Source organism: Limtongia smithiae, assembly GCF_038497785.1.
Source record: "Limtongia smithiae strain NRRL Y-17922 unplaced genomic scaffold V1518scaffold_1, whole genome shotgun sequence".
Classification (NCBI taxonomy): Eukaryota; Fungi; Ascomycota; class Lipomycetes; order Lipomycetales; family Lipomycetaceae; genus Limtongia; species Limtongia smithiae.
Window position 1 is genome coordinate 202,914 of NW_027117622.1, and position 16,530 is coordinate 219,443.

The 16,530-nt window shown below is 53.5% G+C and overlaps 7 protein-coding genes and 1 non-coding gene across 8 annotated transcripts; 4 read left to right on the forward strand and 4 right to left on the reverse strand.

Moving 5' to 3' along the window:
- Nucleotides 1–184: 184 nt before the first annotated feature.
- On the forward strand, nucleotides 185–2,155 carry V1518DRAFT_408258 (uncharacterized protein). Its single transcript, XM_066902082.1, has one exon. It carries the CDS (start codon nucleotides 326–328, stop codon nucleotides 2,096–2,098), a length of 1,773 nt encoding a protein of 590 aa, XP_066761720.1. The 5' UTR covers nucleotides 185–325; the 3' UTR covers nucleotides 2,099–2,155.
- A 53-nt stretch (nucleotides 2,156–2,208) lies between these two features.
- Nucleotides 2,209–2,279, reverse strand: V1518DRAFT_t10. The gene has a single exon. It is a non-coding gene; the product is annotated as a tRNA-Gly (tRNA).
- Nucleotides 2,280–2,543: 264 nt separating this feature from the next.
- Nucleotides 2,544–4,407, forward strand: V1518DRAFT_408260 (uncharacterized protein). The gene has a single exon (XM_066902083.1). The coding sequence runs from the start codon at nucleotides 2,731–2,733 to the stop codon at nucleotides 4,159–4,161; it is 1,431 nt and encodes a 476-aa protein (XP_066761721.1). The 5' UTR covers nucleotides 2,544–2,730; the 3' UTR covers nucleotides 4,162–4,407.
- On the reverse strand, nucleotides 4,185–7,783 carry V1518DRAFT_408262 (kinase-like domain-containing protein). The gene is made up of 3 exons (XM_066902084.1): nucleotides 7,323–7,783; nucleotides 4,921–7,231; nucleotides 4,185–4,871 (listed from the first exon to the last, which is right to left on the reverse strand). The coding sequence occupies exons 1-3, from the start codon at nucleotides 7,590–7,592 to the stop codon at nucleotides 4,471–4,473; spliced, it is 2,982 nt and encodes a 993-aa protein (XP_066761722.1). The 5' UTR covers nucleotides 7,593–7,783; the 3' UTR covers nucleotides 4,185–4,470.
- A 170-nt stretch (nucleotides 7,784–7,953) lies between these two features.
- V1518DRAFT_408264 (UNC-like C-terminal-domain-containing protein) lies at nucleotides 7,954–10,559 on the forward strand. Its single transcript, XM_066902085.1, has 3 exons — nucleotides 7,954–10,088; nucleotides 10,143–10,383; nucleotides 10,441–10,559. The coding sequence occupies exons 1-2, from the start codon at nucleotides 8,028–8,030 to the stop codon at nucleotides 10,332–10,334; spliced, it is 2,253 nt and encodes a 750-aa protein (XP_066761723.1). The 5' UTR covers nucleotides 7,954–8,027; the 3' UTR covers nucleotides 10,335–10,383; nucleotides 10,441–10,559.
- V1518DRAFT_408267 (uncharacterized protein) lies at nucleotides 10,359–12,292 on the reverse strand. The gene is made up of 6 exons (XM_066902086.1): nucleotides 11,968–12,292; nucleotides 11,728–11,918; nucleotides 11,423–11,670; nucleotides 10,877–11,356; nucleotides 10,750–10,825; nucleotides 10,359–10,699 (listed from the first exon to the last, which is right to left on the reverse strand). Exons 1-6 carry the CDS (start codon nucleotides 12,251–12,253, stop codon nucleotides 10,523–10,525), a joined length of 1,458 nt encoding a protein of 485 aa, XP_066761724.1. The 5' UTR covers nucleotides 12,254–12,292; the 3' UTR covers nucleotides 10,359–10,522.
- On the forward strand, nucleotides 12,260–14,294 carry V1518DRAFT_408271 (cation efflux family-domain-containing protein). The gene is made up of 2 exons (XM_066902087.1): nucleotides 12,260–12,493; nucleotides 12,562–14,294. Exon 2 carries the CDS (start codon nucleotides 12,567–12,569, stop codon nucleotides 14,118–14,120), a length of 1,554 nt encoding a protein of 517 aa, XP_066761725.1. The 5' UTR covers nucleotides 12,260–12,493; nucleotides 12,562–12,566; the 3' UTR covers nucleotides 14,121–14,294.
- On the reverse strand, nucleotides 14,282–16,482 carry V1518DRAFT_424313 (PLC-like phosphodiesterase; the record flags this gene model as incomplete). The annotated part of the gene is made up of 7 exons (XM_066905863.1): nucleotides 14,282–14,370; nucleotides 14,420–15,298; nucleotides 15,345–15,633; nucleotides 15,692–15,898; nucleotides 15,952–16,132; nucleotides 16,198–16,286; nucleotides 16,351–16,482. The coding sequence occupies 7 exons, from the start codon at nucleotides 16,480–16,482 to the stop codon at nucleotides 14,282–14,284; spliced, it is 1,866 nt and encodes a 621-aa protein (XP_066761726.1).
- Nucleotides 16,483–16,530: the final 48 nt, after the last annotated feature.

Here is a 16,530-nt window from a genome sequence, read left to right on the forward strand (position 1 = left end):
TCGCAACAATCTCTCTCAAATGGGTATCCGTAATACTGTAGCAAATTCAATGTGAACAATGCGGTCTTCGAGGACGAAAACTCCACGCTGCGATGCAAACTCGACGTAACCAGCACGACGAAGTTGAAGGTAAACAAATCGATCATCAATATCGACGCGTCCGATTAGAGTTTAGATCCACGGGTTTCGTACTTCCAGCTCATCGCGATCCAGCCTTCACCATTCTCACAGCCGGCTCATAGCCGCCATTTTAACAGTATAGAAGTTTATACGGGTGTTTCGTTGCCGACACTTTACTGATAGGGACCAGACTCTAGATTTTCTCATGTTTTGCAGTCGTCGGGCTCTCTTCGCGCATATTCCATGTCCGTCCCTCTCAAAGTGCAGAGCACCGCACTGCCTCTTCAGCCATAAGCGTGATGTTGTCGTTTCGCCCGACCCCGCTGCGTCGCAGTCGCCCACAGCAGCTCCAGAATCATTCATCTTCCCGGCTGCCATCAATCGCTCATCCGTCCCGCGGAAACGGGAAGCGTCGCCGCATTCCACCTTCGGACCGGCGAGTACGCAACGGGTTAAGACTTCTACCACCTCCACCCCGGATGCAGGCGACGCAAGCATCGCATCTCTTGCGAGCTCTAACTCGCTGGCTCGCATTGCGAAGTCTTCCGCTCGGACCATCACATCATCACCCATAGTCACTTCGCCCCGCATCCCCAGTGCTCCCGGCATCGTCACGCCCACTGTCGCGAACAAAGTTATCAAACCGCGCTCCGCTCGCCCCTCCTCTACCACTTCATCTTCAACATCTCCACCTGCAATCGACATCACCACCATATCTCTTCACCCCGTAAACCCTCACCCGCCGGCACTACACGCACAACGCCTTCAAATGGCCTCCACAATCGCGCTCATCCTCCGCGAACGCAAGTTAAGCACGCTTCCCAACTATGACGCCGCGCGGCTAGAGTACGAAGTCGCTGGCAGTGCGAGTGTCGCGACGTACATCAATTCGATCAAGCATGTGATTATGAAACTAAAAAAGGTGACACCGGAGTCGTATGCCACTGAACGGTCAGGTCCGCGGGTGTCCGCGTTTGAGAAGTTGAAAGCTAGCGCACCGTTGTCATTCACGGAGTGTGAGTTTACCGACGCGCAGATTCTTGACGGATTACAAGCTCTCGTACACGAGACCAACGTGCTCAGAGACCGCGGGTACATGGTCGACCTGCCTAGCCCGGAGGAAGTCGCGGAGGCGGTCGCGACCGCGAAGGCTGCAGGCGGATACGAGACCTGCGATCGCTGCACGCGGCACTTCAAAGTCCATGCACAGGGTCAATCCGAATGCGTGTATCATCCGCGGAAATCATACATGTCCAAAGCATCCGACGGCACGCGCACAAGAATTTATCCGTGCTGTTCACAGCGCGCCGACGAGAGCGCCGGCTGCACAACCTTTCCGGAGCATGTTTACCGACCCCAAGGCTTTGCGCGTTTGGCGTCCATAATCCCCTTCGAGACAAGTACCACAAGCGACCCGTCAACCGCACAATTTCCTCGCGCAGTCTCTATGGATTGCGAAATGGGCTACAGCGACCTTGGCGTTGAACTCATTCGTGTCACTATCTTACAATATCCCTCCAATGAGGTTTTATACGACACCCTCGTAAAACCCATCGGCCGTGTCATAGACCTCAACACGATGTACTCCGGCGTGACCTCCGTCAGCGACGACGACGTACCGACTTTCGGCACCGTACGCCGCACAGTATTGCAGAGCTACATTGGCCCGGACACTATCCTCGTCGGGCACGGTCTCGAGAATGATCTTGCGGCGCTCCGCATCCTGCATACAAAACTCGTGGACTCGGCGCTTCTATACCCCCCTGATAATGGCGCGCTGGCATTGCGCGGGATTCGTCAGAGTCTAAAGAATCTTGCCAGCAAGTATCTCCAGCGTGAGATTCAGATGAATGTCAGCGCTGAGCCTGCAGGGCACGACAGTTACGAAGATGCAATGGCTGCCGCGGATTTGGTCACCCGGCGTGTCAAGTTTAACATGACGATGCACCGGGGGGGAACAAAAGTCGTAGCGTCATAAGCTGTACATACTTGTATCAATCAAAAATGTGACGGACTGCAAATAGGAAACAGCGAGATGGTCAACTGAAAAGAGAACAAAAAATATGCCACCAACAATAGCAAAAAACATGCGTCAGCCCGGAGTCGAACCGGGGGCTCGTCGATGGCAACGACGAATTTTACCGCTAAACCACTAACGCTGGCAGTTAAAACTACAACTGTCGCGCGGGTGGCACCAAATCAATTCTGCTGCGAATTGTCACGTGATCTGCATCAGATCTCGGTGTAAGTTGCCCAGTTTCACGATATCACAAACTGCATTTCAAGCCTTAGAATCTGGTTGTATCAAACTTCAGATCAAAGTAGTGTTGGGGTGATCAAATTTGTGGTGAGGGTGCGGTAGAAGGTGGGCGATCGACGCTTGGTTGTTCAGATCCCCGCCTAAGTAGCCGCTCGATATCGTGTGCTCCCAACATCCATCTCATGATGCTACTACCATAACGATTGTCGCCTTCAACCATTTCCATTCCCTTCTCCCGGTCGCGAACAAATAATCCGAATAAGTTCATCATACGCTTTTACTGTGCGCGCGTGTTTCGGTTCGTGGCGGAACACGCTGGCGGCGGGCACAGAGATATATAAGGCGGGAGGATGGTCAAGCACCAGGCGAACTCGAATACCTTGACGAAGCATTATGCTGCGATGAATAATAACGCTGCGATGGTGCGTGCGCAACGGCAAGCGCAGGAGAAGTCGGTCAATGAGTTGATTTGGGAATCGCGCAAGCGTGCGGTCGCGCAGGCGATTACCGCCGGCGGATTGGCTTCGTCATCGTCATCGTCGGCTTCGGCCTCGTCGTCATCGGGCTCTGCCGCGGCGCAGCAGACGGCGTTGGATGCTACCACCTCTGGTGCAAGCAGCAATGGGAGCATGTCGTTACTCGCGTACCTTGCGGATCCGGAGGCTTTCGATAGTCGTCCGCCGGACACGGAGGTTGAACCGAGGCGCCGGAGTCGGCGCACATACGCAGGCCCGCCGCCGCCACCGACATGGCTTGAAGAAGAACGTGTCCGGTTCGCTTCTTTACCGTACCGTTTACACATGCAGCATTACCAAGCAAAACTATGGCTTGCGCATTTAATCTTCAGACCTCAGGACAGTGAGACTTATAACTTCCGTAAGAATCTGCCCGACCGGCCGCTGTCCACGCTTGTGTCGCTATTGCCGCGGGATCGAAGTCTACAGCACTGGTGCTACGTCAGACTTGCGCGAGATTGGGATTTTTATGTGGAGTATTTGCAGCTGTATTTGCCATTTCTTGAGCCTTCGGTAAAGATGATTTTGTTGGCATATTTGGGTCGGTATAGCTATAACGGTGTCGGTGCGCAGGGCTTCCGGTTACTTTTTGACCCCGCATTTCGAAATGAAGAACCGGCTGCCGATGAGGAATCGGCGACGCTATCACAACAAGACGGCGACGACTGGAGCATCCCGGCACTCGATGACCCTAACGACCGCGTCACGAGCCTGGACCTCTCATACCAAATCGACGACGTCGGTTTTCCACTTGGACGCCTCGCTAAATTCATGTCGGCACGACACACGACCACTGCGGAGTCCTGGCAACAGGCCATTCCTACTTCGCGCACATTCACCTTCCTCTCCGCGCTGTCGCTGTCCTATCCCCGCACAAAATCGCCCACGCGGTTATGGTCCACCGTTATCTCGCTGCTGCGCGCACAGTCATCGCTTATTGCGCTGTCTCTTGCGAATTGGCCAATTCCGCCAGACATGTTTTATTCACACACTGAGGAAGCCCGTGCGCAGGTGTACCCAGCGACAGAATCGGTGTCGACGCTGCTTCAACTGAGTAAATCCAGTCTCAGTTTGAAATGGATTGATTTTTCGGGCTGCTCGTGGCTGGATGAATGGGTTATCCAGTCGTTCGAGTGGACAAACAGCTGGCGTAATCTGGAAACACTCGTTCTCCGCGAGATCGATAAAGATGTGTGCCAACGAATCGAAAAGGTTATAGACGCCGTGCGCGGAAGAGCAGGGTCCATCAAAATTGTTACAGAATAATTGGCATTTGGCATTTGAATACATGGTGGGACTGAGTGTGTTAGTATTTATTAAGTCATATTACGTTGTCATATTGACGACAAGCCGTAAAATCTTTCCAGTTATGTACTTCAGTTTTTTTTGACTGTACACTTTCAACTCTCCTTATGCCTCCTCCTCCATCGGTGGTCGATCCATAACCAAAGTTAATAACCTCTTTCATACTTTAGTCTCCATACTTTGAATCAAGCTTTCTCCTAATCGTACTCTTTCAACTAGCCCCGTCACATGCACTGCGCTAATGCCGTCAAAACCCCACCAACTCGTTAATTAACTGTAAATGCCCTGCGTGACAAGTTGGTATTGGTCATAAAGTCGTGTATATATACTGCCCATGCTCTTGTTGATCAGTTGGTTGTCAACGAAGGCGTCGCACTCGACTTCGGATAGCTCCAGGTGGAAGCGCTGACGCAAAAAGTGCGCGGTGAGATCGCCGCTACTAAAGCACGGCAGGGGCGACTCTTTCTGCATCATTTCAACCAGCAAGACGATGTCATCGGTCTTCCGCCGCAGTGTCTTGAATGCTACCTTGACGAGCGCACGGAAGGACTCGAATGCTTCAGAACTAGGGCCGTCCATAAGGTCAATGTATTCCTGTGTGAGCTTAAACGGTGCGGCTTCGAAGCCAACGCTGCCGGGAGAATTCGAGAGTAAGAATCCGAAATCGATGTCTAAAAGAGTTAGTATCTGGTCAAATGCATCTTAACAAAGATAACTTACGGATGACGTGTCCCTCCGTGTCAAGTAGAATGTTGCCATTATGTCTGTCCTTGATCTGCAGAAGATAGCAAATCAACGAGTAAGCCGCCAACGATCTGATAAATTCGCCTTGCGCCTTCTTAAACCGCTCCGAGCCACGGACTCCAAACACTCTGAAAAAGTATTCCGACAAGGTCGCGGCAGACTTGGCTTTGTGCGGAGTCTCCAACGGTCCAAGCATCGACTTTGCGAGAGCTTTCTTAAGAGAGTGTATACTGACACCGTTCGTAATCGTCTCCACAAGTCCTGTACTCGCGCCGGTGACAAGGATGTTCATTTTGCGCACCCATACTCGAACATCGGCATCTTCCCATACATGCTTCATGGCGTGGATCAACTGGCATGCAAACGCTTCTTGTCGCAGATCGGATCCTGTTTTTGCAATCACTGATACGAGATCCCAATGCGGCAGATGCCCGTACGGCGAGGTCGCTCGGATACGTTCCTTTTTGGCCTCCCATTCCTCGCCGAAGCCGAACGAGGAGTCCGCCTTAATCACTCCGGTTTTTAAATCGTTTTCTAGTCGCCTCTCGCCTGCCTCCTTCACTTCCGGGTTCACGCTCGAAATACTGCGTACACTGCTTGTACTCCTTCTCGGAGCAGCCGGCGCCTGTGCGGCCGGAACCTCGACATCGTCGAACGTGACCTGCCCTTCAAGATGCTGCATCGAACTCACGATCCGCGTCTTGATTTGCTCAATTTCGTCCCGTTGCAGTCGCACATTGCTGTTCGATCCTTGCAGGTCAAGCTGTGCTAGCATTGTAGCAGCAGTACGCATGTGCACTGCCATGCCATTCAGTTCGGCTGTGTTCTTAGGAATCGGCATGTTCGCGCGCGAAGGGTAGGATGAAGAAAAGTTCAGATCCGAAGACCGTGGTGACGAGGGGGTGCGTGATTCCGAGGACTTGCGTGGCAGTGGAGTGCTTGGCACATTTGGTAGTACGTGCTCTAGAGGGGCATCGTCGAAGGGGAAGGTTGATGTGGAAATGTCGCCCAGCTCGGTATCTCTTAAATCCGTGTCATCGTTCGGCACCGTCCTACTTCGCGCTGGAGCCGTCTCAACGTGCAAGTGCGCATTGGGGTTGCTGGTGTATGCAAAGTCAAACAGACTCCGGTAGTCGGTCGGGTTGTTGAGAATATCCTGATTCCGCGGCGTGTCTGGATCAAATGTGACCTCGTCGCGTAGCACCTCGATCATGAGCAGGAACGGCACGCGCTCGGCTGAGTTGAGAATGGTCGCCTCCAACGGCGAGATGCGCACCATCTTGTGTTGCCGCGGCGTGGATCTGTAAGTGTCGGTCTCAAGGATCATCGGGATATCGACCTCGCCAGGGAGTTCGTTGTTCAGTAGAGTAATCTCAGCGCGGAGAGCCGACAGACGGGCTGGCTTAGGGACAAGTCGTAAACGGGTTGAGATCGCCTGGAGAGCATATGCAAATGCGGTTTCGTAACGAAAGTAATTAGTTTTAAGCAGCCTGATCTTGGCGGACAGGGTCAGAGTCGACGCAGGGACAGGATGCACGTGTCGCTTGAGGTAGCTTTTGTTGGGCGCGTATGGCTGGTTTGAGTAGACCGAGGTGGACGACTGCGACGCGCTCGTCCGCGAAAACTCCGGGAACGCGTGTGTCCGCAGATCAGGCAGCGAGGAAATTCCGGCACCGTCGAGGCCGTATAATGTGCTGGGCATTTCGCCGTCTTCGGGGTCTTCAATATTGTTTTGTTGTTCCTGCGACAAGCTCCCATTTTCGGCATCGTAAAATCCATTTTCGCCTATCGACTTGCCGGTTGCGGTGATGTTGTCGAGACCGTCCTCCTCCTCATCGTCGTCATCGTCGTCGACCTCTAGCCGGATGCGAGGGTCGGTCGCCTCGATATTCGTGACGACGGGATCGAACTTAGCGGTCTTTTTGCTTGAGGTGCCGTTGTTCTGCGGAGACGCTGACCCGCTGCCGGACGCGGCTGTCGCCGAGCGGGATTTAAGCAGCTTCGCGGTGTGTGCAAGATGAAAAACTCGGAGACGAGGCTTCTTGCCTTGCGCGATCGTGATCGGCCCCATGAACCGCGTAACGGAGGGCACAGCGGTTACGCCCATGACCGCGCTAGCGAGGACCAGGGCTGGACCAGGGTTCGAAGTAATCTTCTGCTGAGGGGGGTCGCCCACGTTGAAAAGAATAAACTGCACGCGATTGTAAATACGTCTGCAGATCTGGAAAGACCGAGCCTCGGGATCATGGGAGAGATCTTCGAGATGGGCTTGGAGCAGCCAGAAGGTCTAATGAACAACGAGTCAGACAGCCGTGATGCGGCTACGACGCGCGAGCGAGCGATAAGCCATCCGCTGCACACAATGCGACGAGACTCACCTGGACTGCGCTATGAGTGCTGCGGTTGCATGTTTCGAGCAGGAATTCCTCGAGCGCGACGGAGTCGGTTGGGACCGTGAGTATTATCTGGCAGAGCTGCGGGAGAAAGAACTCAATCTCGGAGTAGGCATAGCAGCGCAGTTTCTGACAGAGGTAGTAGTGGATGCCAATCGTGTCAGCATAGCGCACGAGGTAGGAGATGCAAAGGAAAAGGGTGAAGTGCGGTGAATTGATGAATCGCACGAGGAGGGTGTGGCCGCTGTTGTCCATGATGGCAGGAGGCGCGCCTCGGCGGGCGCTACGCGGGGCAGGACAACGGGGTCGCAGTGACAAGCGGCGGATCAGGCGCGCACGGGACGAAACGTACGAAGATCAGCGGGCGCGCGGCGGGAGTGCTGGCGGCATTGGCTGGGGGGTGGTGAAGCTGGCGGCGGAGCAGGCTGCTTTGCTTTGCGTTCTCGCTGTCGAGCGCCAAAACCGTCGTCACGACAAGAGGGCTAGGGTGTGGTGCACGCAGCCAGTGCGGAGCAGTGCGGCGCTGCAACCGGTTCGCATCCGCCGCACTCTTTTGCAACCGGCATTGTGCCAAACCAAACCGGAGCGCTGGCCAAGATTCACTACCTCGAGGAACCTCAACTACGCCGACCGCTCCGACCCCACCACCACGACTCCATTGCTGCCTCCGTTGGTTGACCTCCGGCTCGCATGGCTGGCAGCGGCTGCAAATTCACGTCTGTCTTTGTCTTACGACTTTGTCACGCGCTGTTTCTGCTCTCGCTCGCGCTGTCTGGCGGTGTTCTTGCGTCGTCGATCGATGCTGCGAGGTCCACGGCAGATTCACTAGCACAGACACTGTGTCCGTATACCTCTACGAACTATCTCACTTTTGGCGAATGTCCAGCGCCGTCTCCCCTTCAGGACTATTCTTCATCCGCAACTGCACGAATTGAACTTGTCGTCCAACAGTCAGGTGCACCACGGAGCGCCTCAACCACCGCGTTTACTGCCAGCGAGACCTCACAGCACGCATTTAGTATAGAGCGCACCGCACGACCACAGACCACCGACTCCTTCACCGTCCGAACTTCATCCGCTCCACAAATATCATCAGCATCTTTATCTTCATCTTCATCATCATTTTCACCACCATCCTCATCGAAGCACTTAACCGCAAGCCGCTCACATCCAGCCGCTAGTGCGATAATACCCTCACAATCCCAAGACACAAACGATTCCGACAGCCTTCTTGACGCCTCTCATTTCTTATCCTTCGAGGAATGGAAACTGCGAAACGCGCGAGCCGGAATCTTGCCGGAGACACGGCGTCAGCAAGAACGAGGTGCTGCTGTCTCACGCAGCATCGACATGCAGGACCAATCGCTGGGCGACGAACTCGATATTGACTTTCTCTTTTTCTCACCATCTACAACAACTGATGCAGCAAAATCTGGCCGCAGCGGCGGCGATGGCGAGAATCGAAACCGGCGTACCGGAAGAGTGAAAAACAGATCCAACCACGCCTCTTTTGACTGCTCAGCGACAATTATCAAAAAGAATCCGGAAATGCGCGGCGCGAATGCAATATTGCTGGAAAATAAAGACACATACATGTTAAACCAGTGCGACGTGGCTAACAAGTTTGTCATTATCGAACTCTGCGAAGCCACTCTCATTGACTCGATAGTGCTCGCTAACTATGAATTCTTCTCATCAATGCTGCGTTTGTTCCGGGTATCGGTGTCGGTTCAGTATCCCGTGAAGCCCTCCGAATGGGTTACGATCGGTGAGTTCGAGGCACGCAATGTTCGTGAGTTACAGGAGTTCGAGATCGAGTATCCGCGGATATATGCGCGCTATCTGCGTCTGGAGTTTTTATCCCATTGGGGTCGCGAGTTTTACTGTCCGCTGTCGGTGGTGCGGGTGTACGGAATTACTGAAATGGAGGAGTACATTAACGAAATGAAGATGCATTGGGGCGAGGACAAACACCAAGATAACGACGACGACAAAGAGGACGACGCTGATGAGGAGTGGAATTCAGAGAAGAAGCCAGACGTCCACAAGGAGAAGAGTAGCGACACTGTTGAGCTGGTCATTCTTGACCTGAAATCAGCGCCGGCGCAAGTTGATTCCCCCGACGAGAGTGACCACCAGGCACCTACTGATAGAGTGAGATTTTCGCCTTCATGGTCTCAAAGCTACATCCGTAATTACATGTTGCAGATTTCCGATCGTACAATGTGTTCGCCGCATGGTGCATTTGAGCCCTGGGATAGTGGTGACATTGCGAAGCATCAACACAACGCATACATGAAGACTGGCTTTGGAGATAGTGGTGCAAACTCTTCTAGCGATGGTCAGGCGTCAGAGGTAGGCGAAACGGCTACGAAAGCACCACTAGAGGCTGCACCGTATAGTACCGGCGACTCGGCACCCGGATCACTCCGCGACGATGAGCATCACGACAATTACAGTGCGCCACAACCATCGCAACACCCCACAGCAAAATCATCACTGCAGCCACCACACTCTACCTCGCAGACCTCAGCTCCAGCCAGTCCAACCACCCAAGAATCCGTCTACAAGACATTCATGAAACGCCTGACACTACTTGAAGCAAACGCTACGCTGTCGTTGCAATATATCGAGGAACAAACTCGCATGCTTCAAGATGCAATCCATTCCCTCGGCCGCCGCCAGAATCTCAAGCTCACTGACTCCGTAGAGAAACTAAACGAGACGGTCACCGCCGAACTCACCTACTTTGTACGTTTCCTGTGTTGCAAGATTTCTTATTGTGGTGATGCTAACAACCAGCAGAGAGAAAGCTACGATGAGCAATGGCGCCAATACGAACAACTATGGACGACAGCGATCGCAGAGCTACAAAATCGAAGCCGGCAGGCCGAGCAACGGTTTTATGAAATTGTAATATTACTAGTCGTTGTCGTTCTTGCATGCATCGGCTTTGACGTGTACTTGGTCATGAGACTCAAGCTCAAGATTGTTTGAGGTGAGCTACTAATGCGTACCTATATTTTGTTCAAGCGTTGGTATTATGGTATGTACGGCTGTAATTTATGTAACTGGTGTGTTAATTGTAATCGACGAAAACTAGGCTATAGAAGCCACTATCTAATTTTTAGTGGCTGCAGTTATATGTACAAAGAACGCAAGACTTTTCCCTTCTTCAAAAATGCTCAAAAGCCCTCGTCACTACTACTGCTGCTGTCATCGATTTCGGTCAGATCTTCGCGGTTGGGGATGTGGAACACCGGGCCAGCAGTTATCCGCCATGTCTCGTTCCATCTGTTTCCACCTTCGACGATGGCGCCTTTGCGCAGGACAGCAAGCTTCGAGGGTGTGGATAGGAGTTCCTATTATTGGTTAGGCAAAATAGAAAGAAAGAAGCAAAGGTTGGACGTACGATTAATTGTGATGCCAATTCACCAGCAGTTTTGAATGTATACCCGTTTCGTCCGCTCACAACGAGTTCGGATAGTCTAAGCACGTTAGTCGCTGTTCGTGGTGCATTACCCCCAATAGACACATACGCGGGATAATTTCTTGCGAGAACTGGCACGCCGGAGCCAAACATATCTACAACCTTCATCGGCAAATCCCAACCCGACGTCGAGAGATGCAGTGACACGCCGACATCCCCCGCCGCGAGCACACGAGGATAATCCTCCGCGGCCAACCACGCCGTACGAATTGTCACGTTTTTCCACGAGTGACTCTTCACCGCGGCTGCGAACTCAGGCTCAAGCGGGCCCTTGCCTGTGATAATTGTGAGGATGCGCGGGAGATCGTCGCGGGATTGCGAGTCTGTGTCGTAGTATGAGAGTGCGTCGAGGAGCACCGACATGTCTTCGTCGGGGGTGTAGGAAGTTGAGCTGACGACGATTTTGTCGGTCGAGGGATTAAAGTCTTTGAAGATCTCGTGAGATGATACTATCTCAGCACGCTGGTCTTCTGTAAGCGGTACGAATTGTTTCGCTGGTCTGTCTGGTAGTGGGATTATCCGGAACCCGCTTGTCCATGTTAGCCTGTAGCAACAATACCACCGAACAGCCAAGTCAAACCGCGAAGGTACATACTTGATCCCGAAATCCCGCACGAGAACACCGGCCATCGCCTTTGTAACACAAAAGTTCGCAAACGCGAGTTTTCCAAGCCACTGCTCAAACCATCTGCTCATGCGAACGAGAATGTGCGTATCGGACTGCAACTTGAGCGCTAGAACGGTGTAGCCAAAGTTGTGCCAGTCTAGGATATACCGTGTGCGGCGAGAGGTGAAGGTGATGAAGATGTAGCATATCAGCATCGTCGGGATCGCGGGGGGATTCTATGTGGAAGTTGTTAGCCGGTGGGTTGTTTGGGATGATGTTGGGGATGATCTAACCTGGACGAGGAGATATTCGGCACCTTTGAGAGACTTGAGGAGATAGTACAGCTGGTATGCTTGGTATAAGACTTTAAACGGTGCAAGTACGATAAACGGTAGGCCCTTGGGCAAGCCGAGCGCGTCGAACGACTTGATGGGGTGAATCTTGATGTCAGGGCACTCCTCGATCTGCCGCAATGGCTCGGTATCTATTCTCATCAGTCACCAGTCCGATACAAGTATAGAATCAGCACTCACCGGTGTAACCGCAAAAATCAACGAGAAAGCCAGTCTCGACGAGACTGAGCACATGGTACTGCATACGTGGTGATCTGCCAATATCGCCCAAGACGAGCACAATCGCGCGCTTGCGCGGGTTGATGATGGGGTCTTTTGGCATGAGGAAGTAGATGAGCACGGGTATGCAGAAGTACGCCGCCAGTGAGACCCATATCAGGTTGCCGGGCATAGTTGCAGTGGTTGGAGGTAGTGATGGTGGAGTATGATGGGACCAACGTGGCTTGAGTTCACTTAACTTCGTCATGAGCCAATTCACGACTACTTCCTGGCACCATATTCTCACTCTCTAGACCCCTGTGATCCGCGTCCACCACCTCCGTCTTCACCAAAGCGCACGACAGTATCATTGCGTTGACATCCCTTGCACGCGCACGGCAAGCCACTCGCTCGCTTGCTTTCAGTCCCATTGCGCGACCGCCGGAAAACTACACCTTGCTGGCCGGACTAAGCATATCCATGCACCCGACGCACACAACAGCATAAGGTATCCTCACCGAGTTCTTGTAGATTTCTACTCTCAAGTCCACTTTACTGACTCTGTCCCTTTGTCAGAAACAATGGCCGAACCGCACTCGCACTCCCACAGCTTGGATCTTCGGGCCCTACACGGGCCTGAAGACACCGCGATTCGACTGATGCCCTCGCCAATCCTGCAATCCTCCGCAAAATTTGGCCCTTCGTCGCTGCAGAACCAGCATAATCACAGCCACTCCGAACACTCGAACGGGACCACAGCGAACGCAGCCACCGGCCCGGAGAAGCTCGTGAAGTTGCTACGTCAGCCAGTTGTGATGGTGCAGACTATGCTCTCGCACCCAGATACCCGGAGTATTTTCCTTTTCTTGTTGCTCAATTTCAGCTTCATGTTTATCCAGTTCGTGTATTCGCTGCTATCGCACTCGTTGGGGTTGTTATCGGACTCCATCCACATGCTACTCGATTGCTTGGCACTGCTCGTCGGTCTTCTCGCAAGCGTTATGGCGAAATGGCCACCCTCCGCAAGCTTCCCCTACGGCCTGAGCAAAATCGAGTCGCTGTCAGGCTTCGTCAATGGCGTCATGCTAATTGGCATTTCCATCGGCATCGTGATCGAGGCGATTGAGCGGATCTGGACGCCGGTGGAGATTGAGCGGACAACGGAGTTGCTTGTGGTTAGTTCGCTTGGGCTGGTGGTGAATCTTGTGGGGATTGTCGCGTTTAATCATGGGCATGGCGGCGGTCATGGCCATTCGCACTCGCATTCGCACGGCGGCCACGTGGCGCACGAGGAGACAAAGGGCGAGCCGGAGAACCACTCGCACTCGCACGAATCCGCACACAATCATACAGGCCACGACCATTCGGTCCATGATCACTCAGGGAATGACCACAGCGACCATGAAGGACACAGCGCCGACAACGATAACCCCTTCACAAGCCCGACCCAGCTCGCGCCACAAGCGCCCGTCCAACGCGCGCCTATGAAGCGTCATAAATCGCTAATTTCGTCGCTCCCCTTCTCATGTACTGAAGGCGACGACGAAGATAATTGCACGTTTGATCACAAACCCCACGATGGCGAACACGACTCTGACCACGCGGACGACGATAACGGGAAAGGCGGCCACAAGCACAACGAAAACATGCACGGCTTGTTTCTGCATATCCTTGCTGACACGCTCGGATCCGTCGGCGTGATCGTGTCAACCTTGCTCACCTCATATTTCGGATGGTCTGGCTTCGATCCACTCGCATCGCTCTTTATCGCCGTTCTCATCTTCTTCTCCGCGATCCCGCTCGTCACCTCCTCCGCAACAACGCTTCTGCTTTCCCTCACGTCCGAGCAGGAATACGTTCTCCGCAACGCGCTGAACGACGTCATGTCTGTCCCTGGTGTTGTTGGGTACTCGAACCCGCGCTTCTGGGCGACCGGCGGCGACGCAAAGTCTGGCGCGATCCGCGGCGTGATTCACGTGCAGATTCTTGATGAGGCGGACCCTGTCACTGTGCGCGAGAAGGTCAACGCGCGGATATGTGGCGCGTTGAAAGGTGTGTCGGACCTGTTTATCCAGGTCGAACGGTACTCCGTGCTTGCGTCGAGCGCGAACAACAGTCCCGCCAAGAAGTACTAGACCAGTGTTTCAGTAGTGGGTCACTTTTTTGTGTTTTGTAAATTTGTACTGTACGGCGCTTTTGGACCGGGTAAAAATATAGACATGTGCTGGGAGGGTCTATGCTAGAGCAAAGTTGTGTGTATGAATTTGTTGATAAGCAGCTAGGACAAATGACACACTCATTCCAACCATGAAAAGTTGAGCAAGGCGACACAGGAGTCGCCGACCGCGGAGCCGGACATGGAGTACGGATGCACGATGCAGTATCCTGTCTGTCAGTACGGGTACATTCATTAAGCGGCCACTCCTCAACATACCTTGGTCAAAGTTGCCAATGCGCGTAGCAAACCAAGCACATGGCTCGTTCTTCGAGAGCAGACCGTTGTTGTGATAAAACTTGAATCGGAGGAACGCGAGGTCGCTCGTGATCGTGAACGTCCACGTCGCGTCCCAAAACACTGTCGGTCCCTTGAGAGAGCTTGTGCGGTGCACGGTCTCGTGGACGACTTTTCCAACTGGTAAAATACCTTGCGTGTCGAGTTTCTTGGACTTGATGTGAGCTTGGATGCATTCCAGTTTAGCGTACGGGTGAAGGTCCGCAATGGAGCTGAGGTCGCTGTGCGGTGGTAGCGGTAGGTCTTGCACGCCAAAGAGCTGGACTTGGAGTTTGCCGAGGCGCTTTAGCGAGAGCGAGGGGTCAATGTGCACTGCTCCTGGATCTGAGCCGGAGGCATGCTTGAAGTGTGAGGCGAACTTGTCAAAGTGGCGAGATTGGATGTGCAGGTTATCCTTGACCTTATTTGTAAGACTGAATATCTTCGCATCAAGATCCTTACCATCCGCCGTCTCAGCAAGACCCAGCTCCGTCTCCGGCTTGAGCACATACCCACCTGACCCCTCAAACAGTGCCTGATTGAGCATAGTCGAGCGATCTATCTTTTGCCAATTCAGCGCGACGATCTGCGCGCCATACGCCCAGTACGCTGGCGGGTACGGGTTCGAGGAGTTGAAGCGGTAGCCGTTGGGGTAGATGCGCATGAGATAGCGCGCGTTGTGCTGGATCACGGCTCGCGGGGTCAGTTTACTCTCGGGAGACGGCTCATCGGGGGAGCAGAGCGCCACGGGAATCGGGTGGTTTTCGAGGTTAGAGAACATGCGCTCGGAGACATTGTGAATGTGGTTGAACTCGGTCGAGACTGAGCTTGTTAGTAGTCGTCGGCTGCCGTAGGCGAGGGCACATACGCTTGGACATGAGATTGACGAAAGGCCTGGGGACGACGTAAATCCCAAGCGATCCGAGCTTGGGGTTAATACTCGAAGTCTCGACCTTCTGCGCGCCCTCGACTTCCTCAGGCTTGCGTTCCGTCGCGTCGCGGTCTCGCTCATCTTCAGGATCCTCCGAACCGTCCGACCCGGTATCGCCGCCGTCGGAATCAGAACTCGAGCCACCTTCGTCCGCGCTCGCACGTACTTTGGAGAGATACTCGGGATCATCCGCATTCAATATATCGGAGACGTCATTCGGCGCAGTCTATATACTCCACGTTAGCTGATGTCACGCACTGCGGCGGCGGAAAGAGACTACACACGATGACGAGAATTTTGAACTTGAGTTCCTCAAGCGAAGGAAGTTCAGGAACGGACGTGAGCGGCTGGGTGAGCAGCATGGTGCCGAATTCCTCGTGCATGATGTCAGACACAATGCCTTGCTGGGCGACGTCGCAGTGGTTTTCGAGTGAAACGAGAAGGGGGAATGGCGTGGATTTAAACGCGTATTCCGCAATCGCTTTGCAGACCTATTTTGTCAGATTGCACGAGAATGTGATGAAAACAGTTGGGGCAGTAGTACATCGCGGAAGGGAATCGGCGCTACCGCGGTCCACCCGTGGACGACCTTCGGCTCGCTATTCTTGCCGTTCCAGACATCGATCTCAAGACAACGACAACCACGCGAAAGTACGTTGATGTATCCTTGAATTGACGCATGTCCGCGGAGCTGGTCGCCGATGAGATAAGTGTTGTGGGAGGATCTGCGCTAGGGATCAGTATCATATGACGCACGCTAAATAGGCGAGGAAGGCAGGGGTGTACGTACGAGATGAAGTAGTTCGTGAACGGACGCGAGGTGTCGAGTGTCGCAGGGATGGGTGTATAGCGCAATGACTGTGCGAATTCGTCGAGTGTCTGGATGATATAGCTGTTAGTGGTGGTGGTAGGTGAAAGAAGGAGACTGCCAACGAACACATACGCATCCTTCCGCCTGGGCACGCGACTTGCTGTAGATGAGCTGGAGGCGGTTGCGCAGCTCGCTGCCTTCGGAAAACACGACGGGAAGCAGGGGCGCCGTGGCGGGGGTGAGCTTGGTATCGTCTTCAGCCATTGTGAGAGTGCGTGGGATGGCAGCGATGGAGGGATCGACGCAGGAGTA